The sequence below is a fragment of the Chiloscyllium plagiosum genome, chromosome 14 (assembly GCF_004010195.1).
Source record: "Chiloscyllium plagiosum isolate BGI_BamShark_2017 chromosome 14, ASM401019v2, whole genome shotgun sequence".
Classification (NCBI taxonomy): domain Eukaryota; kingdom Metazoa; phylum Chordata; class Chondrichthyes; order Orectolobiformes; family Hemiscylliidae; genus Chiloscyllium; species Chiloscyllium plagiosum.
Window position 1 is genome coordinate 16,544,268 of NC_057723.1, and position 11,692 is coordinate 16,555,959.

Consider the following 11,692-nt stretch of genomic DNA (forward strand, 5'->3'; position numbering starts at 1 on the left):
TGCAGGGCATCTTGTAGATAGTACACACTTCTGCAACTGAGTATTAGTGGATGTGGTGCCAACACAGCAGGCTTCTTTGACTTACACGGGGTTAAGCTTCTTGAGTGCTGTTGGAGCTGCAATCAATCAAGTAGAGGGGGAGGGAAGGAATTTCAAAGTATATGGCTGAGGCAGCTGAAGGCATACTCACTGGTGATTTAAGGAAAATGACCACGGAATGACCATTCAAAATTCTGCAAATGTGGAACAGACTGGCCAGATTCAAGGGTGGAAAATGCAAGCCCAATATTTAAAAAAGGAGGAAGGGAGAAAAACAGGAAATTGCAGATGTTGAAGGAATCCCAGAGCAATTCTCGCCCAGCTGTATGCCACTTTGCAATAAACTCTGCTAGGTCTGTCCTGCCTGTGGGATAGGACATACCAATAGACTCTTAATTCCAGGTATTTCTTGAATTCAAATTCCATCGTTTGTCCAAAGGAAATCGGCTCAGTTTCTGGATTAATCGTACTGCAGTAATACCACCAAGCTAATGACTCTCCACATTGCACTGAAACCATTAGAGGTTCAAATATCACCATCCTAATTCTAACACACATCACCTCCACATATTCACTAAGTGAAAATCCTGGAACTATTGACTTAAAAGCATTGTCAACACACAAGTTACAGGTCCACCAACCTCTACTTGGAACATCTAGGGGTGGGTGATAAATGCCAGTCTTGACAGTGAATTCTACATCATGAATAAATCAGCTGCGATGTCAATGAATGGCAGGGCAGACGTGATGGGCTGAATAGCCTACCCTAATCTTATGGTGTTGATCAAAAATACATCATAATTAATCAAATTAAATTGTTAAATGTTTCAGAAATTAAGAATGTGATTTGCACTAAGTGAGATAAGAGAAATTAACCTTACAAACTTTAAAAATTTATAAAATCATGAAGGTGAGGTTAATAGCCAAGGTTTTTTTTCCCGTAAAGTTAGAGGGCCCAGACTTAAGGTGAGAGGGGAAGATTTAAAAGGGACCAAAGGGACTGTTTCTGTGCTGTATGACTATGACTGTCCTTGACATCAAGGCAACACTTAACTGTGTGTGGCATCACAGGCCATTAGCAAAATTAAAGTCAGTGGGAGTCAAGAGCAAAAATGCTTGGAATCATGCTTAACACAAAGAAAGACAGCTGCAGTCTTTGAAGACCAATCAATGCGGTCCAAGGACATTACTGCAGGAGTCCCTCGGTGTAGTATCCTAGACCTAATCATCTTCAGTCATTTCATCACTCAATCATAAGTTCACATGTGGGGATATTTGCTAATAGTTGCAGAGTGCACGGTACTATTCCCCATTCTTCAGATACAGTACCAAGACGAGACAACATTCAGGCCTGAACGAACATGCACACCAGAATTGAATTTTCTCTCAACAGTCAAAGGCAGCGAATCCCCCACTTTCAACATCCTGATGTTACTATTAACTAGAAATACATTGGCCACAAGAACAGTCCAGAGGCTAGGAATACTGCAAACAAGTAACTCAACTCCTGACTCTTCAAAGCCTGACCACTGTCTGTAAGGTACAAATGAGGATTGTGATGAGATACTTCCTACTTGCCTGGATTTCATTCATTCACGGGATGAGGGCATTACCAGCCAATACTTATTGCCAATCACAAAGGACAGTTAAGAGTTAACCACATTGCTGTCAGTCTACAGTCATGTGTAGTCCAGAATATGTAAAGATGGCAGTTTCGTTCCCTAAAGGACATTAGTGAACCAAAAAGGTTTTGCCAAAAATCGACAATGGATCCATGGTCGCCATTAGACTCTTAATTCCAGTTCTCCCTTATTATTGAATTCTGCCTTGGTGGAATGCCAACACGAGTACCCAGAACATTCCCTGGGTCTCTGGATTAACAGTCCAGTGATAAATAGCCCAAGTGCACAATGAGTGCAGTTGCAACAAAGTCAAGAAGCTTTACACTATCCAGGCCAAAGCAGCCCGCTTGATTGGCACCACATCCACTCACTTCACCACCAATGCTCGGTAGCAGCAGTGTGCACCATCTCCAAGGAACAGTGCTGAAATTCAAAAGTCCTTCGACAGCACCTTCTAAACCTACAACCATCTAGAGGGACAAGGGCAGCATGTAAATGGGAACACCACTACCTGTGAGTTCTCCTCTAAGACACTCACCATGCTGACTTGGAAATATATCCTTCCTTCAAATGTCACTCAGTCAAATCCTGGAATTCTCTTCTTAATGGCATTGTGAGCGTACCTGCAGCATATAACCTACAGTGGTTCAAGAAGCCAGCTCACCACCACCTTCTCAAGGGCAACTAGGGATAAGCAATAAATGTTGGCTCGCCAGCAGTGCACATGGCCCCCATGTGAATATTTTTTTAAAAAGGTGCAATTTGAGAATGTTATGCGATACACTCCAATTCTTTGTTGAGTGTAGCTCCAACATTTAAACCTGACACCATCCAAAACAAAGCAGCTTGCTTGACTGGCATCCAATTCACTGCAGACAGTCTGAAAAGGTTCTCTCTCTCTCAAGAAGTGAAGTGCAAGGCACTTCAACTGCAAGGCACGAGTACCAAGAATTAAAAGGTAACAAAAATTTACTTGCGTTGGCAGCCCATTAAACCACCTGACCAGGCATGATCTCAGATTAAATCTGCATATTAAGTACTCGCAAAGGAATCTGAACTGTACATGATTTTATTGTGCGTTCTGGATAACTTTAAACTTTGTACATTCATACGGAAGACTAACTGCATGACAGTTGCATGCTTATTATTTTCCTCAGGGTTAGCAGATAATAAAATTGCTCGCTTCCATTCAAGTAAACCATGTGATCGGATCCTTATTGCTTACAGTAAAAAAAAGCAATGTTTAACTGGAGAAAGTCAGAGGCGTAAGTTCTTCTCAGCATGAGCCGTAGTTGCAGGCAACTGAGAAGGCTGATAAAGAAGGGACCCAAGTTCACTCACCTCACTTCCTTGTCACACATGCCTTAATACAAAATCAAAAAGACAAGAAACCTCACAAAATAGCTATTGATAACCACCGACCTTACCAGTATTATCTTACCTACTCTCGGCACTCCTTGGGTTCACAGCATCAATTTCAAACAAGTTACTTTCATCCCATTTTTTCTGGATGTCTTTTTCAATCCTCTTCAGATAGTCAACCTTAGCAGTTCCTTTGCGTTCCTTTCGAGGTGAAAATTTTAAAAGATATAAAATATTATAAGTTTTCCAAATCATTAAATTGCAATAGACTTCTCATTCCTGAAGTCCATAACTTATCAGTCCTGGGACAATGAATGACTCACAGTCAGGGAGAAACAGACTGACTTCTGTGAGCAGACAGTTACAGAATCAGAAAGTTTTGGGTTCAAGTGCCACTCCAGAGATTTCAGCACATAATCGCATAAGAGTTCCTTTGGAAACTCAGCATCCCCTACAGTGCAGCACTTCACAAGTACGAGACACTACGTCGATTCACGTGCCCTGGACTCTGGACCCTGGACCATAACATGCATGATAAAGTTCTGACAGAGTGTGGCTGCAACTGATCACAACAAACCATAATTTGAGATCTCTTGCCCCCGCATCGTGAATCCCCATCGTCCCCTCGAAATTCAGGTCACATCTCTCCCAGCAGGTATCCTCACTGACCCCCGGGTCACCACTCCCCAAGCAGGTACCCTCACTGACCCCCAGGTCACCACTCCCCCAGCAGGTACCCTCACTGACATCCGGGTCACACCTCTCACAGCAGGTACCCTCACTCACCCCTGGGTCACCACTCTCCCAGCAGCTGGCTTCACTGACCTCCGGGTCACCACTCCGCCAGCAGGTATCCTCACTGACCCTCGGGTCACACCTCTCCCAGCAGGTATCCTCACTGACCTCCGGGTCACACTTCTCCCAGCAGGTACCCTCACTGACCCCTGGGTCATACTCCCCCAGCAGGTACTCTCACTGACACCTGGGTCACACTCCCCCAGCAGGTATCCTCACTGTCCCCCGGGTCACCACTCTGCCCAGTAGGTATTCTCACTGTCCCCCGGGTCACTCTCCCCCAGCAGGTATCCTCACTGATCACTGGGTCACACTCCCCCAGCAGGTATCCTCACTGATCCCTGGGTCACTCTCCCCCAGCAGGTATCCTCACTGATCCCTGGGTCACTCTCCCCCAGCAGGTATCCTCACTGATCCCTGGGTCACTCTCCCCCAGCAGGTACCCTCACTGACCCCTGGGTCACACTCCCCCAGCAGGTACCCTCACTGACCCCTGGGTCACACTCCCCCAGCAGGTACCCTCACTGACCCCTGGGTCACTCTCCCCCAGGAGGGGTACCTTCCCTCATTTCTGGAACAGTTAGTGACCTGTCACTCTCCACGGGCCTGAGTGAGGACGGCACTTTCTCACTGTTACCCTCAAGTTCCGATGTGAAACGGCTTCGGCCAGCCTTCCAGGACCACAACAACACTAACACACATGAAGGCTCCGAGTGGTGAGAACTCACCGTCATGGTGAAACGTGTAACAGACAGACACCCGGCTTCTCTCACTCCCCTCACCACCAAGTGGGACACGCCTGCGCCGGTCCGCCGCGCAGCATGCTGGGTGTTGTAGTCTTCTCCCGCGCGGCCTTAACGCGTCATCGGGCGGTCCATGTCTGGTGCCGTGCCTACAGTTCCCGGAACACACCGCGCAACGTCCATCCCCTCTAACCTTCCCCGGCTCACCTCTTCCTGTCCGTAAGTTCCCTCTACCCCACAAACCAGCGACAAACTCGCCGGTAAAGTCCTCTTTATTTACAAATACAGTAATTTGAATGGTTACTGGATATTTATTATCAGCTTTGGTGTGCTTGTTCTGGGAGGGAGAGAGTGTGTGGGGGTGTCTGTGTCTAGATTTTGTGACAGTGTCGTAAAACCGTCCATTTCTGCAAAGGGAAGTGACTCTGTGCTGCACGAGGAGCCTGAGAGAGTCTCAAATATAAAGTGAAAGAAGGATTTGTGGCTGCTTTGTGCAGCTCAAATCAATTCAAGGATGGAATGTTGACCAGATGATGAAGTTAACTTGATACAATTTCAATAGTACCAATGTGTTAATATTATACAAGGTAAGGCCTTAAAAATACCTGATTGAGGGACACAAAGTTATGAGGGGCACAGCTGGGCAGAAGCCTTATCTGCTTAAAGGGATCAAGATCCAGGGTTATACTATTAAGGGACGGAACAGGAACTTTAGAAGGGGGCAAAAAAAATTTAGAGGGTATCTGGAACTCACTTCCTAAAAGTGTGGTAGAAATCACACTAGTTAAGACACTTCAGAAGGATTTAGATGATCACATGAAACACCACACCTGGGTTTTGGTGATTTGATGGACAATGGTGTTCGAGTTGATCAATGCTGGTGACTGTGGTGGGTATGATGGGCCAAAGAGGCTCTTTTGGTTATCTTAAAAACTCATGTGACTATAAGTACTGCTTGGGATTCTGGGCCAGAATTTTCTCCTGGGTTAGCATAGTCACTCAGTGGTTAGCACTACTGCCTCAGACCCAGGTTTGAATCTAGCCTTGGATGACTATCTGTTTAGAGTTCTCCCGTATCTGTATGGTTTCCTCCCATAGTCCAGAGGTACATGTCAAAAGATTAGGTGAGGTAGAATCATTTTCAAACCCTTCTTCCACTCCACCTGGTGTCTTTGTTTTTGTCTCTTCTCAGCATACTACATATTTTGTTCTGAGTGGGGTAGCAAGTGTACATGTTGTGCAAGACAAGGGCTGGAGTTTTACGTCCAAAAATGGCTGGACATGGAGGAAGGTGAGATGAAAATGAGCACCAGGAGCTAATTATCCTCTCAACAAAGAGCATGATGGTAGAGGTATCACAGGGATGAAGTCATAGTGATACTATTAACTAAAACGTACCTAAAGAAGGCAGCAAGGTTACAAGATACACGTAGCCGTTAGTACCGAGGTGCCATTTATTCTGTAAAGCTGGCATCATGAAGACATAAAAGAAAAGTTTCAGACATTATTGTGAGTGCAGCTAAGCATATCTAAGACACCAGCTAAGCATATCTAAGACACCAGCTGGCATTGGGAGCATAATTCTGAGCTATTGGGACAATGAAGAACAACATCTTCAGCAGCATAGGTGAGGGCAGAGAAGACGGGCAGGAAGATGAGAGATCATATCCTCAGCTTAGTGTACTGGTGAAGACTGGGCTGCCAAGACACATTAGAGAACCAGAGCCACAGAAAACTCTGCATATCCAAAAGATGCCTACCCCTCCATCCCTTGCCCTCATTTTGGGAACTCCGACCACAATGCTGTGTTTCTTCTCCCGGCTGACAGGCAAAAGCTCAAGGAGGAGAACCCCTCAGGGATACAGGTCCAGTGCTGGTTGGAGAAGGCAGAGAATCAACTCCGGTGCTGTCTGGAATCAGCTGATTGGAGCATGTTCAAACAGTCCGCAGGTACCTTGGACGAGTATGCCACCACCGTCACAGTTTTTATCAGCAAGTGTGTAGAGGACTACATACTGAGGAAGTCAGTCCGGGTGTTCCCCTGCAGGCAATCCTGGATGAATCAGGACATACACAACCTACTAAAAACCAGGTGTGAGGCCTTCAGATCAGAAGACCCATTCAACTATAAGGAATTCAAGTATGACCTTCACAGATCCATTAAGATAGCCAAGGACCAGACAGACACCCGGCGACTATGGCAATGACTGAATGACATCACAGGTTCTAAAAAGAAACTGTGCAATATAGTAGACGATGACACATCCCTCCGAGATCATCTTAATGCCTACTATGCTCGCTTTGAGCAGGATTTTGGCGGAGAGGTAACACCTATTCCAAAAGTCACTGCATCAGAGGTCAGATCAATTTTCCTTCGTACGAATCCAAGGAAAGCAATGGGACCAGGTGGAGTACCAGGCAGTGCACTCAGAGCAAACGCAAATCAATTGGCGGAGGTCTTCTCGGACATCTTCAACCTCTCCCTGCAGCAGGCCACTGTCTCTGCCTATTTCAAGAGGACCAACATCATCCCTATGCCTATGCAGCCATGTCTCAATGACTACCGCCCAGTGGTCCTAACTTCAGTGGTCATGAAGTGCTTTGAAAAGCTGGCAATAGCATTAATTAACTCCAGCCTCCCACTACTCTTGACCCACTCCAATGTGCCTCTCGGACCAACAGAACCATGTCAAATGCCATATCATTTGCCCTTCACTCCTCTCTAGGACATCTTGAACCAAGTAGAGCTACATAAGTATCCTACTCATTGACGATAGTTCAGTGTTCAACACTGTTATCCCCTCGAGACTGATTATGAAACTTAGTGATCTCAGAATAAACCCCACTCTCTGCAACTGGAACCTCAGTGTCCTGACCCACAGGCCCCAATCACTGAAGGCTGGGGACAATATTTCGTTCTCACTAACACTCAACAATGGAGCCCCCCGCCCCCCATGGGGTGCATATTCAGCCTCCTACTCTATTCACTGTATACCCATGACTGGGTCACCAAATACCAGACTATTGCCATTTACAAGTCTGCTGATGACATCCCCGTAGTTGGTCGAATCTCAAATGGTGACAAAACAGACTACAGACGGGAGGTGAAAGACCTGGAAAAATGTGCACTGAGAACAACCAAGCTCCCAAGGAACTTATTATTGACTTTCATTGGGATGTTACTCACAGCACAGAAGTGGAACGAGTGTAGAGTGCTAAGCACCTGGGAGTGATCGTCAACAACAAGATTTCTTGGACTCTTCATGTGGACATACTGGTTACAAAGGCCCAACAATGTCTCTTCTTCCTCAGGCAGCTGAGAAAATTTAGCATGACGGTGAATACCCTTGCCAAGTTTTATAGGTGCATCATTGAGTGTGTTCTGTCTGGATGTATCACTACCTGCTGTGGCAACTGTACCATTCAAGATCAGAGACGATTGCAGAGAGTGGTGAACTCAGCCCAGACAATCACAAAGGCCAACCTCCCATCTGTAGAATCCATCTACCAGCCCCGCTGTCAAGGATGGGCCACCAGCATTATCAAAGGCCCATTCCACCCTGGCAATGCTTTTCTACAACTCTACCATTGGGAGAAGGTACAGAAGCCTGAATATATGCACCAGCTGGTTTCGAAACAGTTACTACCCTACTGTTGTTAGAATATTGAATGGACTCACAAACTCTTAACATTCGCCTGTACTTGCATTTTTGTTTTGCTGCTCTTACCTATTGTTTACTATCTATGCTACTTAACTCTGTGATCTGCCTGTCTTTCTCACAAGACAAAGCTTTTCACTGTGTCTCTGTACACGTGACAATAAATTCAATTCAGTTCAATTCAATTCAGATTGTCACTGAGTTTCATACACGTATTGCCGATCAGCTAACATCTCAGCCACTAGCTGTCAAATGTACTGTGCTGTTTAATGACTTTGCCACTCACTTCTTCTAAGAATTATCTGCGGACATTTGTGGGGGATTGCTAGCAACAGCACATCTTGCAGGTCACTGATATCTTCATTCACCTTCAAACAGATGGGGTCCTCATAGGTGCAAAAGGCTGGGTATCCATCACTGAATTCTCCAAAGTACAGGATGTCATAGATTTCATGCATGTAGCCACCAAACAGCCAAATAACTGGTCAGTAAGCCTTATCAACTAAATCAACTAATCAGTTTCCATTCCACCAATGTGTAACTGGTTTGGGATAACAACAAGAGCTGCATTTTCTACTTCTCTGTTTGATATCTGCCTCTCTGTTTCCTGCATCTCCTCGTTCAATGACTGCCTCAGCAATGGCTACCCCGGTGTCTTTTCAATCTATCCCACTTTTCACGTCAATCCCGTACCCATGAATTGGATGTCCGACGTGCCTTAGCTAAGGAGTAGACTGCATCCACAGAAACCACGAGCTGTGACTACTACTTGCTTCCACTCTTCCCATCCGTGACTGGGGGCAGGATGGGGACCTGGAACTTGTCTTGATGCTTTACCAATTTATATGGAAAAGTTGAAACTTTATTGCTGGAACAGCACAGCAGGTCAGGCAGCATCCAGGGAACAGGAGATTCGACGTTTCGGGCACAGGCCCTTCTTCAGGAATATTCCACTTGCAATAGCCTTGCAGTCAAATAAAGCCAGCGATAATACCTTTTGTTTTCTGCTACTGACCCAATTTTGGATCCAATTTGCCACTTTCACTTTGATTCCATGAGTTTTTAATGATCGAAGCAGTCTGCCACGTGAGACTTATGAAATCCTTGCAAAAAACCACATAGACTACATCAGCCATGGTATCCTCAACCCTCCTCGTTACCTGCTCAAAAATTTTAACTAAGTAGACACAGTTTTAATTTAAATCCCTGCTGTCTTTGGTGAAACCATTCCTCTCTAAATTACACTTTATACTGAAATGTTTCTGCTTATTTGCTCACCACCAACTTTAGGTTGACTGGCCTATAATACCAAGGCAAATGAAGGGCTTTTGCCCGAAACATCGATTTTCCTGCTCCTCGGATGCTGGTTGGTGGGTTTGTGGGCTACCATGATGCCAAGGGGTCTGAGTAGTCTGGCAGTCGTTTCCAAGAGGTCTTTGATGTAGGGGAGAGTGGCTCAGGTTTCTGGACATGTTTTGTCTGCTTGTTTGGGTTTGTTGCTGAGAAATCGGCGGACTATGTTCATTGGGTACCCATTCCTCTTGAATACATCGTATCAGTGATTTTCCTCTGCTCTTCGTAGTTCCTCTGTGCTGCAGTGTGTGGTGGCTTGTTGAAATAATATTCTGATACAGCTTTGTTTGTGGGTGTTGGGAATGATTGCTTCTGTAGTTCAGTATTTGGTCCATATGTGGTGGTTTCCTGTAGACACTGGTTTGAAGTTCCCCATTGACTAGGAATGGCAGTTTGTTGTTTTCCTCCTCTTTAGTGAATTTTATGCTAATAAGAGTATTTTATATTTACAAAATACCTTGCAAAAACTGTAACAAACACTACATTGTACAAACAGGCAGAAAACTAGCCAGTAGGATACACGAACATCAACTAGCCACAAAAAGACATGATCCACTCTCACTAATATCCTTACATACAGATGAGGAAGGACACCACTTTGACTGGGACAAAGCATCCATCCTCGGACAAGCCAGAGACATACACGAGAATTCCTAAAAGCATGGAATTCCAACGAGAACTCTATCGGCAACGCATTGACTTGGATCCCATTTGCCACCCCCTCAGTAAAAGAACAGGAAATGACATCACCACGGGAAATGATGTCACTAACCCAAGGAAACCTGGACACACAAATAGAAAGCGGGCCATACCATCATTGCTTCATCCCAAGGCTCACTGATGATGTTACCTAGTATGGTGACGAAACATCTGAAAACAAACCTTCCAATCAGCAAGCAAACCTACATCCAGAACCTCAACCTTAGCTACAAATCTTCCAAAACTTGCTAATAATGAATAATTTCAATAAATATAAGGAAATACCCATTCTAAAGTTACATAACCAGGATTAGTTGGTTTCTGCAAAATTTTCTGGTTACCTTACTTTAACATTTGTCATTGTTCAATATAATTTTATCCTTGTTTGTAATGTAATAATTTTTTCACTTATTTAGCCATGTCAGTTCATTTTGATGAAAGAAGTGGGACTGTTCGTTGCAAGACCCCATGGGGTGAATGGTATCAGACCATGGAAGAAATTTTCATTGATGTCCATGTTCCAGTTGGAACATCTGCAAAAGAAATCAGATGTAGCCTGGGGAGTAAAGATATAGCATTGTCTGTTAAGGGGCAAGAGATATTGAAGGTAAAGATCCCTTGTCTGTTATGTTTCTTCCGTTTCAAATCTAACTTAGATGATGCACTTGATCAAACGAATATAGTTGTATACATGGTTTAAAGAAGTTTATCTTCATTATTCTGATAACAGATCTGTCATCTCAGCTTCCAGCCACACACATGAGGTAAAATTACCTGAGACGCATTGAATTGACAACTGGATATTCGAATAGGACAAGACTATCAAAACGTTAAAGGAAATTTTTCTAGCTTTTCTGTGGAGGTTCTGAGATGCATGCTATGTATTTTCAAATCTTCTCTTCTATTACAATACTATATTTAAACAAAGCATGGAAGTTGACTGTTGATCATTATTAACAGGTATATTCTGTCTGGCAACACCTGTACCAATTGGAGTCCACTTGCCAGCCTTCTCTTATGCAATATAAATGTTGATCTCTTCTTTTAATTGGTATTCTTTAATTGGTGGCACAGTGGCTCAGTGGTTAACACTGCTGCCTCACAGCACCAGGGTCCCAGATTCGATTCCAGCCTCGGACGACTGTCTGTGTGGAGTTTGCACATTCTCCCCGTGTCTGCGTGGGTTTCCTCCGGGTGCTCCGGTTTCCTCCCACAGTCCAAAGATATGCAGGTCCAGGTGAATTGGCCATATAGGAGAAAGTGAGGACTGCAGATGCTGGAGTATCAGAGTTGAAAAATGTGGTGCTGGAAAAACACAGCAGGCCAGGCAGCATCCGAGGAGCAGGAGAATTGACATTTCGGGCATAAGCCCTTCTTCAGGAATGAGGCTGGTGTGCCAAGCGGGCTGAGATAAAAAGTA

At 44.8% G+C, this 11,692-nt stretch overlaps 2 protein-coding genes across 3 annotated transcripts in view; one reads left to right on the forward strand and one right to left on the reverse strand.

The window, feature by feature from the left end:
- lars1b (leucyl-tRNA synthetase 1b) overlaps positions 1-4,628 on the reverse strand; it is a 53,213-nt gene extending 48,585 nt beyond the window's left edge. The window contains exons 1-2 of the mRNA XM_043703255.1: positions 4,547-4,628; positions 3,103-3,224 (exon numbers count right to left, since the gene is read on the reverse strand). Of these exons, the coding sequence (XP_043559190.1) occupies positions 3,103-3,224; positions 4,547-4,552 (128 nt within the window). The 5' untranslated portion in view covers positions 4,553-4,628. The remainder of the gene's footprint in view (positions 1-3,102; positions 3,225-4,546) is intronic.
- A 97-nt stretch (positions 4,629-4,725) lies between these two features.
- Positions 4,726-11,692, forward strand: part of nudcd2 (NudC domain containing 2) — an 11,132-nt gene continuing 4,165 nt past the window's right edge. The window contains exons 1-2 of one of the 2 annotated variants that reach the window (XM_043703258.1): positions 4,726-4,821; positions 10,689-10,879. In XM_043703258.1, coding sequence (XP_043559193.1) covers positions 10,691-10,879 — 189 coding nt within the window. In that variant the 5' untranslated portion in view covers positions 4,726-4,821; positions 10,689-10,690. Of the gene's footprint in view, positions 4,822-4,961; positions 5,149-10,688; positions 10,880-11,692 lie in introns of those variants that run through there. The other variant, XM_043703256.1, reaches the window with a different exon arrangement.